General features: G+C 41.5%; 1 protein-coding gene and 1 long non-coding RNA gene across 2 annotated transcripts; one reads left to right on the top strand and one right to left on the bottom strand.

Annotated features, from left to right (window-relative positions):
• Window positions 1-10,885: 10,885 nt before the first annotated feature.
• On the bottom strand, window positions 10,886-14,094 carry LOC107790432 (uncharacterized). Its single transcript, XR_001649039.2, has 3 exons — window positions 13,616-14,094; window positions 13,101-13,169; window positions 10,886-12,983 (listed from the first exon to the last, which is right to left on the bottom strand). It is a non-coding gene; the product is annotated as an uncharacterized LOC107790432 (long non-coding RNA).
• A 2,476-nt stretch (window positions 14,095-16,570) lies between these two features.
• Window positions 16,571-18,858, top strand: LOC142163060 (uncharacterized). Its single transcript, XM_075220310.1, has 4 exons — window positions 16,571-16,772; window positions 17,553-17,895; window positions 18,046-18,193; window positions 18,298-18,858. Exons 1-4 carry the CDS (start codon window positions 16,571-16,573, stop codon window positions 18,856-18,858), a joined length of 1,254 nt encoding a protein of 417 aa, XP_075076411.1.
• Window positions 18,859-19,766: the final 908 nt, after the last annotated feature.

Here is a 19,766-nt window from a genome sequence, read left to right as displayed (position 1 = left end):
ACTGCCTATACGTGCACGGTAAAAGGCAATGACTTAAAAGACGACAAGATCGAGTCCGTCTTATTGAAGAGGTTAGGGGAAACACTCTCGAAAGGGGTCATGATGTGGCATCATAACCTAGTGCCCAACCCCATAGACTCACCTACCATACCGACAGATTCCTCCATAAAGTCACACGTTGGTGCCATCAAAGTAACGGCGAGAATACCCGACACATCCAGGACTGAGCAAAGGGAGAATGAATTGCTGCGAGAATTCGCATCTCATCCCCAGGTGGAAGAATGGGATTACCCTCGGTCTCAGATGATTGGGCGGTACAGGCCTTCACTCAAAGCCTAAATAAACCAAGTCCGACGATTTCAAGGCAGTTAAAACAAAACTTGATCGGGTACCCAGCTGAGATTTGGTCAAATGCCCATATCCAGCACCAGTTGCAAACCAGGGTCGTGGATGACCATCCAGGAGCCCCCTCGGGCTCAGTGCTCCCAAATAGGCTCCTGGCAAAGAAACCAATACCAAACAGAGAAAGGTACCGCCCGTACACCGCAGATAGAAGGAGCGCCCTGAGATGCAATCTACTTCGCAACGATCGGAGAATCGATCGAGGACAATATATTCGAGGAATCATTAATAGAGCCATATTCGACGGGGACTCAATGTCAGCGAGGGTGCCTCGTTCATCAAGATACAATTTCAACATCGTTGTATCAGACGTCGTGTTCACCGTCAGCGAAACCAGGGATACCAGATGGCCCAGACCCATTCAGCAGAATCCCTCTTAGAGGAATCACAGCTTGGTGTGTGAACTGTGTAACAAGTGCGGCAGCGAGGCCGAGGAGGGCCACCAGCTTCGAAGGAAAAAAGCCAAGTCACTTAACAAAAATCACCGCCGAGAACTGACGAGCAACTGAATTCAAGTTCAGTCCCGAGTAGGGAAGGCAGCCAGGAAGAACAAAGCAAATAGGCCACAGCGTATTACCACGATAGTGGAGGGGCGACGACGCTTCCCAGGAACTCGTAAAAGGGAGAGCAAAAATACTCGTCACCAGAGAAAGGCAAATCTGGGGATATATCCCCGAGGACACCCTCATAATCAGCAAAGAGGGCACCGAGACCTTGTCTCGGCCTCACACTGATGCACTGGTAACTTTCTTCCTCACTCGATCCATTTTAAATAAAACATGTGCTCATGAATTCAGGTGGCTCGATCAACGCTGTTGGGTTGAGGGTAATAGGGCAACTCGGACCGCCAGGTCAAATCACTCTTGCCTATCGAATCTTTGGCGAATTCCAAACGGCGGTCGCAATGACAAGGAGAGAGACCGTTCTCTCAGTTCAGCGTGGCTGGCCTAGACCGGAATGCCGAGTTCTGTATCATCAAAGGAGGCGCAAGGCACGGACGCCTTATTCTGACGAACGCGGACGCACCGCACGAGGGCAGTACCATCCCCCCTTCACCAAAAGGATGAAATTCCATGCAGGGGACAGAATTAAAACTGTCGGCAGAAAGCAACACGCGGCAAGAGGAAAAGTCTGCATCACATAACGCATCGCTGACACCAATATCTCCACTCTCGAAAGAGTCAATGGGTAAGCGAACCATGTTTTCGGCCAACCCGATCGAACACAGTGGAGGGTTGTACTAGAGTCCTCGCTCCGAAATGGCATGGACATATCGGACATTGGAACATCACCTACGCACCCCGTGGTAAGATAAAACTACCCCCCCCTCCTCCTTCTTTATTTTACACTAACCTGCATGCAGACACCCGGCCAGGGCGTTCGAAAGGGTAAACTCTAACCGAAGATCCCAAGGCCTTAATAGCACCCGTCGCACTCTTACCCCTCAGCCAGACTTCCCCCCAAAGAAGGTCTCGCCAGCGAGGTTCTTAGCGGAGCGACGTGCCTCCTGGGAAGGATTCAACAAGCCTACCGGACTTTCTTCGCAATCAACCCCGTACCGGGAAAGGACAAATGAGGTCCCAATAGGAATCATGTACCGGGCCGAACGGTCAAAGGAACCATGCTCGCGCGGGCCGAGCTCACAACAACGAAACAACATGTATTTTTGCCAAGCAATTAAAGAATATCTTTCAGCATCTCATACTCCAAAAAAGAAAACTTTGGCATGCTCACGGCAAAGACTCCCTCCACAGAATACGTCCCGAAATACTCGGACACTTAGCGTCGACAATTTGGCACCCATGCATTCCTCTCGGGCTAGGCTCTCGCGTGTCCGAGATCTGATCAGATCTACCAGCGACCGGTTTACGGAACAAGGAGTTAAGCAAGGGCCAAGCCCCTTTCTCAGACCTTTCTATAATATAAGGTAAGCTTTTTGGAACCCTAGTTTTGGAGTTTTCCCCAACCAACTTATACCTTACTAATAAAAAGGGGCACGACCTCAGGGTCAGAACTCCAGGCTCATAAGGCCCCAACGAGGCAATTCCGAACTCACGAGTAATGGTCTTCAGACCTAAACAAACTCGATGACTCGGAGACTGACATCAATCGCCATACACTGGAAAACCCGAGGCCGTAAGACCCCGAGCGGGCAGACTCGGTCTAGCGAGATCTATTTTACATAGCAACAAAAACTGTAAGACCTCAACAGGCATGACAAACTATAAGACCTCAACAGGCAAGACAAACTGTGAGACCTCAATAGGCATGACAAACTGTAAGACCTCAACAGGCATGAAAATTTTGTAAGACCTTACTACAGGCATAAAACTCAATCCCGAAGTTTAGGCTATATGTCTCATTTGTACGACTCCCGAAAGGGCATACCCTCGATATAGACGCCTAAACTATCACTCGGGATCAAAAATGGCTCCGGCCAAACACATATGACTACGGTCAAAACAGCTGCACCAGCCAAATTAACGCGACTCGGGGATGCTCGACCGTCGCTAACAAAATCGCAGGCCATTACTTTGAATCTACTTCAAAAAGAACTAGTTAAAAGAGGCTTCCCTCAACAGGCAAACGAGCTCCAACCATGTCAGCTCCAAATCACAAAGCTTTGAGCTACTCAGCCTACGAGCTAAACCTTTCGAGGTGCTCGAAGATCGCCACTAACGACTTGAAATCGAGGTTCTTCCCGAACCGACGATGGGTCAGGCACAATTATTTCAAAAAGGCCTTAACGAGAGGAAAACAAAGCCTATAATATGCCCACGGGCAAAAGCGTAAGAGCCATTGTCGCAAGCCAAACGAGTCTCATGGCCGCACACTAAAAGGTCTCAACGACCAAAAGCGTAAGAGCCACTGCTGCCAGCTAAAGAAAATTGAAAACTTGGGGATTAAAATGAGCTCGAGTCATAACGCGATTCGGATACTGGATCCAAAATAGTTAACTATACATGTCTAAGGGCACAGCGTAAGAGCCATCGTCGCCAGCTTCACGAGCCTCAGGGCCGCATACCTAAGAGGTCGCTTTGACCCAAGGCATATGAAAGCCATTTTCATCGGCCCATGCAGGCATAAAAACTTGAGGGTCAATTAAAGCACGAGTCATAACACGACTCGGAGACTAAACCCAAAATAGTTAAAATGCAAATGCCCAAAGTCTAGGCGCAAAAGCCATTTTTTATCTGCCCATGCAGGCATAAAAAACTTGAGGGCCAATTAAGCCCGAGTCGCAGCACGACTCGGAGACTAAACCCAAAATAGTTAAAATGCAAATGCCCAAGGGCAAGGCGCAAGAGTTGTTATCGTCCGCCCGTGCAGGCACAGGAGATTGAAGGTTAAGTAAGCTCGAATCAACGCCTGACTAGTAGACTCGGACCGAAACAGCTGGGCAAAGCAAGAGAGATGTAACGCCAGCTTGCACTAGAGATCGCGTCTACCGAGCGTACAAAAACTTCCAGGCCTGCCTGATGAGCTCCGGAGCCGTACTATGAATCTAAGGGTTCCCGCCAAACTCCGAAACCAGCCCGCCTGGTCAAAAGCAATGCGGAAAGAGGTACAAAGGAAATAAAGCTTCAAGTTTTCTTTTTTTACAAGCACAAAAGGTGCGCTCTCCATTTACAAACATGCTCTATGAATATCAAACACAAAATGGCAAAGTCTACGCTCCGCTCCAGAAGGTTACGGCCTACAATCCCCAGTTTCGCTCTCCATGACATCAGCAAAAAGTGACCGAGCATCATGCTCCTCTGCCCTCGCTCGAGCCAACTCCTCCGAGAGAACGAAGCCATTGGCGCCAATCTCTTCGAGTACCTCTCTTCAGGATCTGCAACGAACATATTCCTCGATCCTCTTTTCATGATCGAGGGCCCGCTTCAACTCGGCTTGGGCATCAGTAGCGTCCTTCAAATGAATCGCCATCTCCTTATCAGCCTTAGTCCGACTCAATGTTGCTTCAGCCCGAGCATCTATTATATCATCCCTGATCTTCGAGAGATCGAACTCGAGCTTCGTGATCATATCCACTTAAACTGAAGCGTTGTCACGAGCCAAGCGGAGTTAGGCCTCGAAGGCGGGAACTTTAGCCAATGCACCCTTCTCCTCTAAAGCTTGAGCCTGCACCCGAGCCCTCATTCACCACAAGCATTCCTAACTCGGTCGGCTTTGCCTCTAATGTACTCCAGAGCCTCCGTCTTTTTCTGCAACTAAGATAAGCAAAAGGATTAACCTTAAGGGTCAAAAAGGCTAAATGCGTACTACGAGAGGTTACTTGCTCCATCAAATAGCTCTCGTAATTCGAGCTCTGGTACGCCTCATATCGCCAGTGCATCAACTCAACCTCCTTCTCCTCGCTGAGGAGCCTAAGGGACTCACCCTCATCCAGAGCTTTCCGACGCCTAGCCCCATGATGGAGCAGCTCAGACCTAAGCCTATCAAAGGCCTGCATAAGGAAAACTCGATAAGAAAAGGAAGACGCGAAATGCAGAAGGACTACGCCGAAACTCACCACAAAGTGAAGACGAGGGACTTCCTCGAAGGCCGAGCACACTCCTATTGGTCCAGCCCCTCCGGCCCTGGAAGAGCCAACCTCGGTCGAGGCATGATCACTCGGAGGACCCACCGCTTAGGAACCAAAGACTTCGAGAACAGCAGGCTCGAGCGATGCTCTCTCCTCGAAGACACGGGCCCATTTAGCCCCGCTAAAAGCTCCATCGCACTGCGAGTGCAAATCCCGTTTATCGCCATCGTCCCCTGGCTCGAAAGCCGACAACTCCTCCCCCTCTCCGAAGGAGCACAGCCTCGCCCTTAGGGGACCGTCCGATACCTACAACGCCCATATAACCACTACAGAAGAAGGAAGGAAGACATAACTACTAAATCCGCTCTCGCTATAGGCAGAACTGGCAAAACACGGGGCGCGCCGCCTAAGAATATTACTCCATTTTCCAACAGATAATACGGGTTCCTAAGGTATAATACCAGCAATCAGCACTCGGGCAAAGCGACTTATCCATGCCCGGTATCTGCCGCCCCTGGCGACAGCGATTAAAGGCATGATCGACTGGTGCCATGGAGTCAGCGGACCCCGATGATCCGAAATACCGAGAGGGAGCTTACCCCCCCCCCCCTTCCTGTTAGATAAATCCCGACATTGCCACCATGGCAGTCGCAAAATTAAAAGACGAAAGGGCGGAAAGATGTACAGGCGTACTAATACCGGAAACATGGCACGGGAAATAGCAACTGCGTGAGACAGGGTAACCCCTGAGAAGGCGGAAACAACCTCATGTTATATATGGGAAGAGCGGCGACGATTCGAAGCCGACTGAAGATACTAACCAATAGCACCCTCTCCAGCCTCAAGACGATACCCGATCTCGAAGACCTCCGCCATAATAAGGCGGTGCTCCAGAGAGCCAACAACGCCTTCACCAACACAAGGGTGGCACGCGACTTCGAAGATCTCCATCAAAGGGGACCAGTGTATAAAGAGATAAGCATTTTCCGAACGTCGCCCGTGTGAACCAGGCTCTGGGTGCAGTCCAGGATGGTCCGAATGCGAGCGAGCCTTCGCTCAGGGACTACTTTCAAGAAATCATAAGCATCCCCCATCCATAGGTCCCCGAGCGAATTTCTTCTCAAAGGTTATTATGAGGCCCAAAAACATTATCCTCATTCTCACGCGAAGTCATGGTCCCGGCAGCCCGAGGTTATTGGCCTTATTCGGGTTCAGTCTGAGGAACCACAAAGGGCCCCGCGCGAAGCCATATCCGTCAACTGAAGGCCAGAAGGAATACTCGCATCCGGGCTTAGTATCAGCAATGACAAGTGGGATCGTGCGTTCGAATCCACCGCAAACAAAAAGAAATACAGCAAGTATCAAAGGAAGGAGCTAAGAAAATATCTTTGTATTCATAAATGTTTGCTTACATCGGCCCTCGAGGGGTCCTTACATATAATTTCAAAATCCCGCAAGGGGATCTTTACACAGGAACAAAGAAGCTAAGGGTATGCATACAACAAAAGTCTGGAATCTAGCTTATTCCCAAAATACGGCATCTTTGGCATCATCTCCTCGGGCGTGCGACCTCAAAGACAATATCTTCCAAGTTCGATCCCATTCGGGACCTCATCTCGACCCTTCCGGAATGGCATCTTCAAAAGGAAGGATATAGAAGAGGAAAGCGACGAAGAAGAGCAAAGTGACAAAGGAGAAGCCGAAAGAAGACAAGAAGTGGCTGGGTGAAAAATCTGGCCAGTACGAACTCCGCCAGTAATACTACTATAAAGCCACTTCTTGAGACATTGCCTCGGCCCGGGATGCGACAGCCAGTAGAGAGTATCGCCATACCCCCAGGAATCCAAATGGGGTATAATACGCCAAGTCGAAGAAAGAGAGTGAGCACGGTGTATAATCCGAGCCCCCTCTTGAGTAGCGATGCATAATCCAAGTTTCTCCCCGGATCGGAGAAAATCGGTCTTTTGTCTCATCTCCCCGAGCCTACATAGACAGCAACAACAACAGCAACGACAACAACAACAACAATAGCATCACAGCAGCACAACTTCGTCAGATCGGAGAAGGTTCGGGAGTTGGGCCATAGCGCACATGACGTCGGCATGAGACCTTAAGGCCATGAGCCTCAAACATGGTAAGACGGCAAAGAGCAAAAATAGAGAGAAAGGAGGATAGGATGGATATGAAGGTACTTGGATAAGAAAAACAACACCAGAGCACCCCCATTTATAAGGGGTAACAACACGGTCATCGAGGCTTTGTAAGACTAATCGACGGACGCAATTACTGCGTCTTAAAGAGCCGAATCGACAGCGGTACTTTCACCTTGGAGAACGGGAGTCGACAGTGCATTGAATGATGTCAAATACACAAGTCTGTGGGACATCCCGGTTGTCGCAAAAGCTCGCACCACATGTTGCATCATTTGTATGACGCCACCGCGAGAAGCTCATAGAATCAGGTGTTAGAATCATTTCCCATCGCTTCGTTTTGGGAAACGCGGAGACTATCTGTATGCAACAAAATCAGAGGGCTTAACTTCTTGCTACCTAGCCACTTTGGGAGAACACCTCGAGACCCCGAGGACATGGAGTTGTGACCGAGTCCCCTCCCTCGGGGCTCGTCGAGGCCCGACTCAAAGAAGACGAAGATCGAAGCTAGAGCAAAAGGGGAAATTCCCAAGACACGCGGCTAAGTCTGATAAAGTCGGCCTACCTAGAGCCTGTGTCGAGGCGTCACGTCTAGCCTTCCCATCTCCATGCTTTTACAATTAATGTATGTTGTATTATAACCGGATTTCCCTCCTATATAAAGGGAATTCACACCACCTTGTAAGGGGCGACTATGGCTCCAACTATTCTACACAAGATAAATAATATCTCTTTCTCTCTTTTTTCTCTCTAATTTGCTCGCCCTTACTCGCTCGAGGCCACTCTCAACATTTATTTTTTTCATACTTGTTCTTTATTTATTGCTTGGCATTGGCCATAAAGAGCCTTCTATGATTATATTCTAATGGTTATCCCTTCCCCGGCTACCCTCGATAGCTCGAGCTCGAGCCGAATATCGACCTCGAGGCCCCTTATCAACCAGTCTGAAGCCTGGGCGGCAAGCCCCTCGGTTTGATTACTGTCTCGTTTTAGCTTGTCTCTTCGTTAAACTTCATACTCCTAGCATCAACTGCTCTAACAACTAGCATAAAAATAGATCACGTATTTTTAGAGCCTCATTAACAAATTTAATTGTTGTTACCATTTTCACGGTAAACACACCCATTCTGAACTACGGTATGACTTGATCCTCTTCACCGAGGTACGTATGTAGCTTAGAGTTTCATTCTGGGTTCAGTCGCATAAGTTCAAAAGATACATAATCCCCAATCATTGTCCGAATGAAGTACGATGGAGTGTAATTCATTCAATCAGCATTTGAAAATCGATCTAAGATACCATTCTTTTGCTAAACTTTGGATCCCATTTGATTTAAAGGGGACATCCGCTATGGTAAATTAGCGTCTTCAATAAAATTATTAATATCTTTTAGGAGGCTTACAAACATTTGCATTGAAGTACGGGGATTCGTTATGCCTTCATGTTCGTCAAACCTTCAAGTTTTTGGTGTACCGTCACGACGCTTCAAATTCAGTGAGACTTGAACCCAAGATGTCTGGCGAGAATGAAGCTATTGAATTTCAATTTCTGACAATTAAAAAGGTCCTAAAATCTCGAGGCTTTCATACCAAGATACAAAAATTTTGGTGAAGTCGCACTAATTTGGAACTATCGGCATATCAGAAATCAAAGTTGACTTCGAAATATTATCTGAATGTATCCTTAAGGAAATAAATCTTGCATTTTGGATATGTTATAGATTTGGAAATTAAGTTTCCATTAGATTAAACGGTTTGTGATTTCGACGTTCCTATAGCAAAATACAAAACTTTTGGCAAAATCGCGCAAATTTGAAATCGTCAGTGTGTCAGAATTTAATATTGACTTCGAAATATTATCTGAAACTATCCTTAAGGCATTAAATTTTGCATTTTGGATATGTTATATATTGGGAAGTTATGTTACCAATAGATCAAACGGTTCGGGATTTCGACGTTCCTAATTCAAGATACAAAACTTTGGCGATGTCGCGCAAACATGAAATTGTCGATGTGTCAGAATTTAGTATTAACTTCGAAATATTATCTGAATGTATCCTTTGTGCAATAAATCTTCACATTCACCACTCTTCAAGTTGAAATATTTAAGCCCTCCAAGTTGAAGTTTCCAAGTCTGTCAGTCTTCAAGTTTCAGTCTTCAAATTCGTCGGTCTTAAAGTCTATTTAAACCTTCAAGTTGAAGTCTTCAAGTTGAGGTCCTCAAACTCATAGGTCTTCAAGTGGAACTATTTGAGCCCTCAAATTTTTCAGATTGAAACGTCAAAGTCCGCCGAATCTTCAATTTTGTAGGTCTTCAAGTTGAAATGTGCAAAGTCTGCCAAATCTTCAAAGTTTTTCAAGTGTTCAAGTCGACGTCATCAAGTACATGAAGTCTTCGAGTTGAAGCTTTATAACTTTTTAATCTTAAGGTGGACATATAAGTTCCTTTACACCTTAAGTTGGCATCTTCGTGGGTTTGTCCTTAAAAGTAAACTATAACTTTTCAATCTTAAGGTGGACATATAAGTCCCTTTGCACCTTAAGTTGGCCTCTTTGTAAGTTTTTTCTTAAAAGAAACTATAACTGTCCAATCTTAAGGTGGACATATGAGTCCCTTTACACCTTAAGTTGGCCTCTCCGATAGTCGGGTCATTTTGAGAGTAATCTCTCCGGTAGGTGGACCACATTGAGAGTAATCTCTCTTGTAGTCGGGTCATTTTAAGAGTAATTTGTCCGATAGTTGGGCCACATTGAGAGTAATCTCTCTGGTAGTCGGGCCATATTGAGAGTAATCTCTCCGGTAGTCAAGCCATATTGAGAATAATCTCTCTGGTAATCGGGTCATTTTGAGAGTAATCTCTCTAGTAGTCAGGTCACATTGAGAGTAATCTCTCCGATAGTCAGGCCACATTAAGAGTAATCTCTCCGGTAGTCGGGCCATGAGAGTAATCTCTCCGATATTCGGGCAGGGATGAGTACTCATCCCCTCACACCCTAAGATTGTCTTCTTCATGTATGGATCATCTCGTTAAACAAGGACGCATCCTTCTTGTTTCACCTTCAAAAAAGGACAATAAAATATAGAAAGCACAAAAAAAGAAGAAGAAATTACATTCGCGTCAATGCTTCCAAGTTGTCAAAAGTAGACTCAAAGTGATTTGCAAACGCCGAAAGTGATGCTTATAGAGTAAAGAGTATATTGTATTTATAGATGTCAAAAGGTGATTGTTGAAAGTGAAGTGTCGATGTGGGATCAGGTATATAAGGAGGCTGCTGCAATTGTTTTCCGTATAGGATTCGTTTAATCACGGCGGAAACAATGAATCCAAGAGAAACTTGAATTGTTGTAGGAATTGCCAACTTACTAGGAAATTACGTCTAGTTATGATAATAAGAAAAGGCTTCCTTTTCCCAATAGGGAATGTATATCAGGCAGCGATAACGATTTCACAATGAAATCAAATTTCAATGCTTTTGTCTTATTCTTATTCCAAGCAAATGGTCATTATATTGATTAAGTAATTGCTTGGACAATCATATGTGCTCTACAATGGTCTAAGCCAAATTTGACTAGTACTTCATTACCCATTTTTGATTTTGACACAGTCTATACCTCAATAAGTCTTGAAGTATGAGGCATTTGTAGGTAATTAAAATTTTATTGAATTTAATTTTATAAGAAGTTTGAAATTAATTTCAAATAAAATATATTTTGAATCTAAATAAATATTATGGGCTAATATAATTGAATTCATTATATAAGTCCAATATATATAAATTAAATAAATAAGTCTTAATTCATTGGGTTAGCCCATTTAATTGGGCTAAAGTGATGGTCAAAATTACACGGGGCGCCCTATTTGGTCGCCCCTATTTAACTTATACCCATTTTTTTAAAAAGTTTTAACTTGTACCCACTTTTTAAAATAATTTCAGCCTCATTTCTCCTCCTTCTCCTCCTCCTCCTTCTTCTTCTTCTTCTCCTTCTTCTTCTTCTTCCTTTTCTTCTTCTTCTTCTTCTTCTTTCTTCTGCTGTTGGTGCTGCTATGAAACTTCATTTCATGGAATGATTGTCATAAGTATGTTTATCAAATTATTTAAAAACAAATTATAAATAATTACGTAAGTTAGTAGACAATAACTTAAGAAAATTACGTCCTACTATGCTGCTACTTTTCTTAATTTCTTTTGAAAAATAAACCAACATTGAGTCAAATATTCTCTTATAGTGACGGAACGACATTCATTATTGGTAAAGATATACGTTCAGATCCCAAGGTTGCTCGTAGACATGTATGGATCGTTCTTCCGGTATAATGAACCAAGTTCCCTTTTCCTATCAATGAATTTACTTACATGTCGTCTGTGTCTTCTCAATGCAGATTGGATATTGTCCTCAGTTTGATGCTTTACTAGAAATTAAAAAACTTCAGCTTATATAGTGCTGAAGTTTTTACAAATGAACTAAATAACTTCAGCATCTCTGCTGAAGTTTTTGAAAAAGCTTATCTAAGATAAAAAAAAAACTTCAGCTTATTTAGTGCTGAAGCTTTTATAAATGAACTAAATAACTTCAGCATCTTCTGCTGAAGTTTTTGAAAAAGATTAATGACAAAACTAATGAATCCAGGACAAAAAAACTTCAGCTACTATGCTTAAGTTCAGCAATTACAAACAAAAATTTCAGCAAATAGGTAACAAAACTTCAGCTACTATGCTTAAGTTCAGCAATTACAAACAAAAACTTCAGCACACTTGCTACTTCAGGCCCGTCTACTAGAATGCTGAAGTTTTGCGTGATTACCTTTGCTACTTCAGCCTCGTATGCTGAAGTTACGCGAAAAAGTGGGTACGCTTGCAATTTTTTTTACAAAGCGGGCACAAGTTAAAACGTGACCCTAAAAGCGAGTATAGATGCAAATCCCCCAAAGTGATGAGCCCATTTCATTAAGCCCAATATGTCATTTTCCTAGAGACCCAGTTTGGTGCCACGTATCAAATGACCTGGCACGCCAAGTCAAGAGAAAGAGTCAATAGGATCATGTCACGTATCAAAATGACAAGGCATACCAAGTCACATTAAAAGACTAATGAAATCGCATCACGTGTGCAAGTGACATGTTCTGGCCAATCAAATGTGGTCATGTCATACTTTAATTTGATTGGTCAGAAAGAGTTTGTTCTTATCACAACTCTTCTCTTCCACAACTATAAATAGGGGTCTTTATAACTCAGATAAGACACGAGAAGCTATAACAAAAAGCAATAGAGAGTTCGTGGATCAAACGCCGCAAATTTCTCAACAAGTTTCAAGCTTCAAGAAATTAAGTTCAAGCTCAAGAACGAAGAACAAAAATCAAGTTCAAGCTCAAGAACGAAGGACAAATCAAAATCAAGTTCAAGCAATCAAGCTAAAGCTCAAGAACAAGATCATCGTTCGTAGCAACAACTACATATTCAAAATCAAGCTCAAAGACCCTTGAATTTATTTACAATTGGAAAGAAGAATCAGAGGATTTATAGAGATTGTGACACTCAAATATTCAAAATAAAATACTACGATTGTTACGATATTTTTCAATCTTGATTTTATTTTCTCGACGCAAATTTATTGTCTACAATATTAATGGATATAAAGTACCTCCCAGGACCAGAGTACTAATCAATTCGTGGGCACTCGGAAGAGATCCAGAAAGTTGGCATGACCCTGAGAGTTTTATACAAGAGAGATTTGAAAATTCTTCTGTTGACTTTATTGGAAATCACTTTCAGCTTATTCCATTTGATGCAGGAAAAAGAATTTGTCCAAGAATGTAATTTGGTTCAGCTAATGTTAAACATCCTTTGGCTCGGCTCCTCTACCACTTTAACTGGGCGCTTCCATATGGAATTAGTCCAGAAGATCTAATTGAAAAGGATGGATTAAGTGCAGCGAAAGAAAAAGATCTGTGCTTGATTGCCTTAGGTTACAAAAGTGACGAAATTTTTTGATATTGTGGTTTAAATGGTGAATGTTCATACCGTATATGGTGCTTCACCTCCTTTAGTTTGGTATATATTCGTGTCTCCCATTTATCATTGAAGTTTAACCTGAAAATGAGCAAAGAACAAGATTCACAGTTGGTTGTACAATCTTGGTTCAGAAGGTCGGACCAAAGAATCCGGTCCACCGTTTTGTGTAGTAAGTAATAATATGATCACATTTTGTTTCTCTTTTTGAAACCGATTAAGCAATTAACATGTAACTTCCTATCAGATTATTCCTATCATGAGATCAACAATAGTAATATAGTTTTAACATGAATAAAGATCTATGTGTGAGCTTGATCCGCGCAGGGCCTTGCTAGGACTTTACATGATGGTGAATTATATCTAACCAAGTCAACCAAAAGTGAAAATTTATGCTTTAATTTGGCAACCCAATACCAACTAGCAGAGTCCATTTCAAGATTATTAAGATACTTTGAACAAAATGGTAGAACTATAACTTCTTATTCAGATATGGTGGCTGTAAATTGACCTATATCAAAAATTACCAGATTGATCCAGATTTCTGCATTAAATATTTCAAGCTCCAAATTGGAGCAGCAGACAAACTTGCGATTACTGTTATTCCTCTATAAAAGAAGATAAATTTTGCTTGGTACCGAAGAATAATTCGAAAAGCCACACCCACATCGCCTATCCACTGTTTCTTATAGATCGATAATATAAAAATTCAAGCAGATATGCGCACCAGTGACCCAGAATTTTTAGGCATTGGTGAAATTTTCATCAATTCGACACAGAAACAACACTAGATCTGAGAAATATCAATAATTAACGACGAATTTCGGCAGGAAAACTAAGATTACTTGGTGATGATGAGGGAGAGAGGTTTGCTCTATTATGCGGCGGTAGAGGGAATATTTTGCCGCGAAATAAATTGGAGGGAGAATAAATTCTCGAAATAAATTGGAGGGAAAATTTTAATTCCCTTTTACCGACTTTTATTGACCAATGCTTTGAATTGCCAGTAAGAGGAGCATTCTTTCCCGGCAACTTCTCAAATGCCGCCAATATTTGTGCGCTGCAATTGGTTTTATTGCCATGGTTTTATCAGTGATGTATTATATTGTATTGTTATTTTAAATATAATATTTATTTTGATTATTACTTAAATTTTATTGTATTTATCATTAAATTTATTGTTACATAACGACGAAAAGTGTCACATTATAAAACGATCGATTTGGTGTAGTCGCTTCATTACCTTATTTTTTTTCTCATCTCGCCCTTCCTTATTATTAAATAATCTTATTTTATCCTTTACCTTATCTTTTTATATAATAATTCTACCTCACGCTTTACTTTTTTTATATAGTATTTCAAATTTATTCTTAATATTGTTTGGTGCATGATATCACGAAATGACAACAAACAATATAATCTATCCAAATATATATACATTAAAATAATACAGTACAATATAATATTATATAATACATTATGAAATGATACCTAACAACCGGCCAAACAAACTGTTAATAAGAAGATAGAAAAGAGCATTTAAAGAACAACCTCATAATTGTTTTTTGTACAAAGATAAGCATCACATTTTTTTATAAAAATACTTCCTATAAAATCGTTGTTTATTTTCAAAAAGAAAAGTTCCTAGTAATGTATCATAAATCAAATTTTCACATGCAGCGCAACAGGAGCAGCTTGAAAGGAGGAAAAAAGAGGGGGCCCAGTTAACAAGAGATCTGCGCCTCATTTTCTTTGAATATTCAGAAGCAGCCACCAGTGGAAGTGTCGATATAATTTTCTTTGTAGATGGAATTGCCAAATTTAATTTAACAAATATTTCCGTCATCATCCGTGCAAGTGTCCATATAATTTTCTTTGTACGTGGAGTTGCCAGTTTGAATTTAACAAGTTTACATCACCAGCAGTGAAAGTGTCCGTATCATTTGCAACTTGATGTTAGTCTTTTTTTCGTTGTTGTAAAAAATAAATATTTTTAACCTTAGAGAAGCTTGACCGAGCAAGTTATAATCTTTAATTGATATTCAGTTCATAGAAAGTTTTTGACTCAAATAGTCTTTTGAATTTGGAGATAGTTTTATTTTCATTCCTATTTGATAGGTTATATATCTATCTCTGTTATGTTTTGATGATTTAACAAATTTACTGTTAAGAACCAGATAAGGAACCTGATACACATCTTCAAGAACTTAAAAATCAACAAGTCTACAGTTGGAAACACAGTTCAACTCTTCAGAGCCAAAGGAACAGCAGAGGGAACAGATAGCTACCAGTTCTCGAGGTGATTGTGTAAGTCAACTGCCCCAGTTGTAAAGTTTGATGCCTGCACACGCTACACTACAGAAACAGTGCAACACTCAACTTTATGGGGAATGCCTTTTACCTAACTTGCTTACATCATTCAAAGTGATGTCACAAATGAATTATTAACATCAAGCAAGGTAAAAACAAATCACTTGCACATTCAAGAATTGATCAAGCACTCTCGCAAATTATCCATTAATCTTGCAAGTAACTTTTAAGGGCATCGAGAATAAAGAACAACATAACAACGGACCAGTTCCCTGTATCAAGTTATTACATATCCTTAGTTGTGTTGTACCTTTGTTAAAGCACTCTACTTGTAATTCCTACTTAGCTTAGTTAGAAGTATTGTGTCGGAAATCTTTGTAAATCATAAACCCTTGTGTTTGTGTTTTGGCTAGAGTTAGTCAAGTTGTAAAGTCTTGGTAATAGAGTTATTACAAAGTAGCTTGTAATAGTGTTGTTACAAGTTAGTGAGAGATTAAGGGGTTAATTCCTAGGTTACAATAGTTTGTAATCTAAAGTTTACTCAGTAGTGAAGTTAAAATCCTACAAGGGTAGGTCGTGGTTTTTGATCTCGTGAGCTTGGAGTTTTTCATGTAAAATTCCATTGTGTCATTTACTTATTACAGTGTGCGTGTGGGAATACATAGAGAACCTGGTTCTCTATATAGTTTGATAGACCCTTAATTTCTATCAATTGGTACCAGGACGGGTTCTTTCTATCAGGTTAATACCTAGAAAGGATCCTCATGGATGCTCCGCCAAACTTCGAAGAAGGCCAGTCTACTAACAGACCACCAAGGTTCAACGACCAATATTATGGATAGTCGAAGACTAGGATGCACGACTTTATCATGGCTGAAGATTCTGAGCTATATGATGGACCCTTTGTTCCTACCAAAATTGTTGGTGACCCAGCTGTAACCATTTCCAAGACGAGGAAAGAATTCAATGACGCTAATCGAAAGGCCATAGAAAAGAATTTTCGTGCAAAGAAAATTCTTGTTTGTGGCATTGATCCTGATGAATATAACAGGATATCGGCATGCCAATCAACAAAAGAAATCTGGGAAGCCCTTCAGACGGCCCATGAAGGAATAACACAGGTCAAGCAATCAAAGATTGATATGCTTACAACTTAATACGAGCTTTTTAGGATGAAAGATGATGAATCCATCCAAGATATGCACACTCATTTCACATCTATCATCAATGAGCTTCACTCTCTTGGAGAAATCATTCCAAGAAACAAACTTGTCAGAATAATACTCAGTGTCCTGCCCAGCTCCTGGGAAAGCAAAGTGAACGTTATCACAGAGGCGAAGGACTTGCAGAAGCTAATCATTGATGAGCTTGTCGGTAATCTGAAAACATATAAAATGAAGAAGAAGAAGGACAATGAAAGAAGAGAGCCCAAAAGGGAGAAGAACCTGGTCTTCAAGACAAACAGTAATAATTCAAGTGGTGAGGATGGTGATATAGATTACTTGACAAGAAGATTCCAGAAAATGGTTCGCAGGAATGGAGGCATTCCAAAAAGGGGGAGTTCTAGCAAGCCAAAAAATTATGACCTCTGTCATAAATGTGGCAAGCCAGGACACTTCATCAAGGATTGTCCTCTCCTAAAGCAAGATCAGTACAAAAACAACTTTGACAAAGCAGCCAAGAGGAACCCAGTTCCTGATAAACGTTTCAAGAGAAAGAATATCGCTGACAACATTATGAAGCAAGCTCTTGCTGCATGGGGAGACTCCTCTAGCAAATTTGAAGAAGAAAATGATCATGGTGATAGTTCAATGATGGCAGTAGAAAGTGAAGCAACTGAGTATGACTCAATCTTTGCCTTGATGGCTCAGTCTGATGATGAGGAGGTAAATTTTCTGGATGTTCAGAGAAATCTGAAATCTTATTTTCCTAAAAAACTCGTGTCTTTGGCAAGTGTGTTAATTGTTGCTTATCACAGTCTTATAAATAATAAAGATGCTTTAATTGTTGAATTAGGAGAAGCAAAATAGTCTAGAGATGACCTAGTAGTCGTTGCGGTTAACAATTGAGAACCTGAAGAAAGAGAAGGATGCCTTAGATGAAAAACTTACAAATATAGAACGTGAAAGAGATGATCTAATGGTTTTGTGGTAGACCTAAAAAAGACCATTGAGTGTGTAAGAAAGGAAAAAGAAATCCTAACTGAGAGAGTTGCTAACATTGAGCATGAGAGAGATGACCTATTAGTGGTGGTAGTGGACCTAAAGGAAATACTTGGGGAACTTAAAATGGAGAGTAGGCCTGAAAATCCTCAAAAGGGAAAGGTAGTTGCAAGTGAGGCACACATTAAGCTTGAAAGTGAGTTAAATTTAGTGAAGTCGAGTCTATGTGTTGAGCTTGAGAAAAACAAACAAATTCAGGAAGAACTAGGAAGAGTGAAGAGTGATCTTGAAAAATCACGTAAGTGGACTTGTTCCTCTAATGCTATCACTGTCATGTACATAACAATGGGGGAAATAGGCAGGGAATTGGGTTCCAAAGGAAAAGACTCCCTACAACCCTCATAGCAAGTACGTTACTGTACCTGACAATTGGCTTTGCACTCACTGTGGCAATACTGGGAACTTTAAGAAAACTGTAAGGCTAGATTTCAGTCACAACAGAAAAACAAAGTTTTTGCTGAAAAAGTAACTACTGGTAGAGAACCTGGTCCTTCATATAAAAAACGCATGATGTCTGCTTGGATCAGAAGATCACTCATTCACCCCTTTCCTCATTACAAGGGACCTAATTGGGTCCCTAAGTCTAACTCCTGATTTTCTTGTGCAAAGAACAGTGAAAGGGAGTAGCCTACAATGTTACATGGACTAGAAGTACAAATGATGTCCTTTCGCTTAAGGCCTTGCAAGGAGGGAGTGTATCCTTTGGAAATGGAAAGAAAGGATACATTCTAGAAGTTGGAAGGATTGGAAAGTCTCTCTCTCACTCAATCGAAAATGTGTACTATGTGAAAGGGTTGAAGTACAACTTGCTAAGTGTTTCCCATATCTGTGACAAGGGAAACAAGGTGGAATTTGTGTCAAAAATATGTACATTCACAAACCTAGTAACTGGTGAGGTGGTTCTAGTGGCAAAAAGATACAAAAATATCTATGTTGCTGATTTTGAATCTCTGCAGAATGGTGATCTCAGCTATTTAAGTGATGTTGATGATGATGCTGAATTATGGCACTGGAGGCTGGGTCATGCAAGCTTCACGTTGTTGCACAAATTGGTCAGGAAGGAACTAATTCGTGGTATGCCCAAGTCAAGCTTCAAGGACCACAAAGTGTGTGATGCATGTGTAACAGGGAAACAAGTCAGATCCTTATTCAAGCCCAAAAAGGAAGTCAGTACCTCAAGGCTACTTGATCTTCTTCACATGGATCTATGTGGACCTATAAGGGTGCCAAACAGATAAGGAAAGAAATACATCTTCGTTATAGTTGACGACTACTCCAAATTCACTTGGACTCTGTTTCTTAGAACCAAGGATCAAACCTTTGAAGTGTTTGTTGCCTTCGTCAAAAAGATTCAAGTGAAGATGGGTAATAATGTAGCTTGCATCAGATTTGATCATAGGACTGAGTTTGACAATGCCAAATTTGATGAGTTCTGTACTGAAAATGGTATCACTCACAATTTTTTAGCTCCAAGAATACCTCAACAAAATGGTGTTGTGGAGAGGAAGAATAGAACTCTTGAAGACATGGCAAGGAGAATGTTGATTGACAGTGGGATTGCAAAGTATTTCTGGGAAGAAGTTGTCAATACTGCTTGCTACTTGGTGAACAGGTGTATGATCAGGTCCCTTCTGAACAAAACCCCATATGAACTGCTGAATGGAAGGAAGCCCAAGGTGACACATCTAAGGACTTTTGGGTGTAAAATGTTTTGTCCTCAACAATAAAAAGGAAGCTCTTGGAAAATTCGATGCCAAAAGTGATGAAAGAATCTTTCTAGGATACTCATCTCAAAGCAAAGCTTACAAAGTATACAACAAAATGACTCAATGTGTTGAAGAGAGTGTACATGTGATCTTTGATGAATCTCACCTCTCCTGTCAGAAGGAAAGACATATTGACCAAGATGGAGAACTTTTATCTATTCCAGGTGAAGTTATTGACATGGAAAATGGAAAGGCATACATGATGAGTCATGTCAAGGAATCCAGTGAAGATGATGCAAATACATCTCCATCTATTGGAGAGGAACCTGGTCCCACGATCACAACAACTGAAGCTAAAAATAGAGTTATTGATGCAGTCCAAGGTACTCCACTTGCTGAAACAGGAAGAGGCCAAGAACCTCATTCAGGCATACCTGGGT

Source organism: Nicotiana tabacum, chromosome 8 (assembly GCF_000715075.1).
Source record: "Nicotiana tabacum cultivar K326 chromosome 8, ASM71507v2, whole genome shotgun sequence".
In the NCBI taxonomy this organism is placed as follows: Eukaryota; Viridiplantae; Streptophyta; class Magnoliopsida; order Solanales; family Solanaceae; genus Nicotiana; species Nicotiana tabacum.
Note: the sequence above shows the minus strand (reverse complement) of the source record. Positions and strands in the feature narration are given on the sequence as shown.